Here is a 2,678-nt window from a genome sequence, read left to right on the forward strand (position 1 = left end):
CCCTACATTTATGTATGTCATGGTATTGTAAGTTGTCCGCCTTTTTTGTGTGTTCCCCGGATTTTGATCCCAAAGATCATTGGTATTTTTTTCAGAATTGTGTCTGTGGTGAGTACTGGTTTCTAACCTGCGCGTTGAAAAAATAATAGGAGAAAGCAAAACTGTGAAGATGTAACGATAGTGGGGGCCTACCATACATGTTACGAGTTGTGCCCTTGAGTGAATTGAATACTTTATTTTTTCTCAACTTCATCAGTGTTGTATATAGTTTTCTACCAAATTCTTGCTTCTAATTGCCTGGAAAATGTTGATTCTTTATACATTATTCCTTGTTTGTCGATTTCCTGAAATTCAGTAACTTGCTTATAGGCTGTTTTGTTCATTTTTCGTATTTTTGTTCCTTCTTTTAAATTTTTAATTTGTCTGCCTTTGAGAAATTGCAGGTATGTCGGCAATATCCAAATCCAGGTGACGGAAGTTCTTCTTCAAGAGGTTTTTGCGAGCACTGGTCCTGTGGAAAGCTGCAAACTTATTAGAAAGGAGAAGGTAAGTCTGTAGATTGCCAGGTCATGGCGTACTGATTATGGTATTATGCATTAGTGTATTTTTTCCGACCAAATAAACTTTTCTTTTACTTGCTTTCGCTTCTTTATGTGATCTGGTGAAGGTTGACATGTTATTTTGATCTTATGATTTGAAAAAGCAGTCATCTTATGGGTTCGTTCACTATTTTGATCGAAGATCTGCTGGCCTGGCAATCCTTTCTCTCAACGGAAGGCATTTGTAAGTTAATTGCTCGACTAATAACGTGTTATAGATTATTGGTAGTGAAGATATTTGAATTTTTTTCGACTTTTGGATTAGATTTATATCGTTTTATGTAATTTACAGGTTCGGGCAGCCTATCAAGGTTAATTGGGCTTATGCGAGTGGCCAGAGGGAGGATACATCAAGTTGGTTCATGCTTTTATGCTTGACTTTTTGTTGCTGAAGTAGTCCGTGTACTGTTTTCTTGGTATAAATGACCATCATGTTTTTTAATTTTGATATGCAGGTCACTTCAATATTTTTGTTGGGGATCTGAGCGCGGAGGTTACTGATGCAATGCTGTTTGCTTGCTTTTCTGTTTACCCAAGTTGCTCGTAAGTTTTCCTAACTGAATGCTGCTGAAATGCTTTGAATTGTTATAGATTGAAAATCGAAGTTTATGATTAGTATCTGTTGGATTCAGGGATGCAAGGGTTATGTGGGATCAAAAAACCGGCCGCTCAAGAGGATTTGGATTTGTTTCGTTCCGTAACCAACAGGTACATATTTTACATTGTTGTCTGCTCATAATCCTTGGTGTCTTGTTTTGCTCATCTGATGCATGTATCGATTCCTGACACCTGTTTTCTCATGCAGGATGCCCAGAGTGCGATAAATGACTTAAATGGTGAGGATGGTGTTAGCTTGAGTTCGATTCATTAAATTTTTTGGACAAGAGAGATGTTCTTAGGAACATCTCTTATACTTATGTTATTGAAAATGTCATTTTAAAGAGATGGGACGGCTCTTTGTGTAAGCTTTTGTATGTCAATGGCAGTTCAAGGCGTTCTGTTCATCTGGTGGCAATATTCATAATTATAGGATATTTAAGTTTTGATTGATTGTTGGTTCATTTATCTTTTAGGGAAGTGGCTTGGTAACAGGCAGATAAGATGCAACTGGGCGGCAAAGGGAGCCAGTTCTAACGAGGACAAGCAGAATTCTGACTCCAAAAGCATTGTGGAATTAACTAGTGGTGCATCGGGTATGTTTAAGATGTAACTCTCAGTTTTTCCTTTGCCTCTTTGTCGTGTTTCAATCCTTACCACAAAAAATGGAATCAAACAAGAAATAGACCGACAGCAGTTTCCAGCTATCCAAGTTTTTATTCTGTTTCCTTTTTTATGGAAACACTTTTATGTTTCTCTTTTCCTCAGTGATAAATGTTATGGTTTTTCCTTGCAGAGGATGGTAAAGAGACAGCAGATGCTGATGCTCCGGAGAACAATCCTCAGTACACAACAGTTTATGTTGGCAATCTTGCTCCAGAGGTAAAATTTAGTCGGTCTTTGGATTATAGCTCTCCATATCCCAAATCTGTTGCAGATAATATGACCCTTCTTCTGTCTGCCGTTACGTTTTCAGGTAACTCAGCTTGACCTTCACCGTCACTTCCATGCTCTTGGGGCTGGAATCATCGAGGAGGTTCGTGTCCAGAGAGACAAAGGCTTTGGGTTTGTGAGATACAGTACTCATGGCGAGGCGGCCCTCGCCATTCAGATGGGAAACACACATTCGTACCTTGGTGGCAGGCAAATTAAGGTATAAAAACACCCGATTTTTACCTAGTTTGGCTTAGATTCTTCGATTTAATGCGACAGGTTTAGAAAAAAAAAATCGGATGAGTGATGCAGTGCTCGTGGGGAAGCAAGCCGACTCCGCTGGGGACAGCATCGAACCCGCTTCCACCGCCGGCTCCAGCAGCAGCAGCAGCAGCAATGGCAGGATTCTCGGCTAGTGAGCTAATGGCCTACGAGAGGCAGCTGGCAATGAGCAAGATGGGGGGAGTGAACCCTCTGATGCACCCGCAGGGTCAACACGCGTTCAAGCAGGCAGCAGCGGCGGCGGCGGCCATGGCAGGAGCGACTGGT

At 41.0% G+C, this 2,678-nt stretch overlaps 1 protein-coding gene across 1 annotated transcript in view; it reads left to right on the forward strand.

Annotated features, from left to right (window-relative positions):
- Positions 1-2,678, forward strand: part of LOC104812263 (oligouridylate-binding protein 1B) — a 4,246-nt gene that overhangs the window by 1,145 nt on the left and 423 nt on the right. The window contains exons 3-12 of the mRNA XM_010539334.2: positions 444-546; positions 707-783; positions 892-953; positions 1,055-1,142; positions 1,232-1,307; positions 1,405-1,435; positions 1,673-1,792; positions 1,993-2,078; positions 2,173-2,349; positions 2,442-2,678. The exon at positions 2,442-2,678 is cut by the window's right edge and continues 2 nt beyond it. Of these exons, the coding sequence (XP_010537636.1) occupies positions 444-546; positions 707-783; positions 892-953; positions 1,055-1,142; positions 1,232-1,307; positions 1,405-1,435; positions 1,673-1,792; positions 1,993-2,078; positions 2,173-2,349; positions 2,442-2,678 (1,057 nt within the window). The remainder of the gene's footprint in view (positions 1-443; positions 547-706; positions 784-891; positions 954-1,054; positions 1,143-1,231; positions 1,308-1,404; positions 1,436-1,672; positions 1,793-1,992; positions 2,079-2,172; positions 2,350-2,441) is intronic.

Source organism: Tarenaya hassleriana, unplaced genomic scaffold (genome assembly GCF_000463585.1).
Source record: "Tarenaya hassleriana unplaced genomic scaffold, ASM46358v1 Cleome2, whole genome shotgun sequence".
NCBI classification, from domain to species: domain Eukaryota; kingdom Viridiplantae; phylum Streptophyta; class Magnoliopsida; order Brassicales; family Cleomaceae; genus Tarenaya; species Tarenaya hassleriana.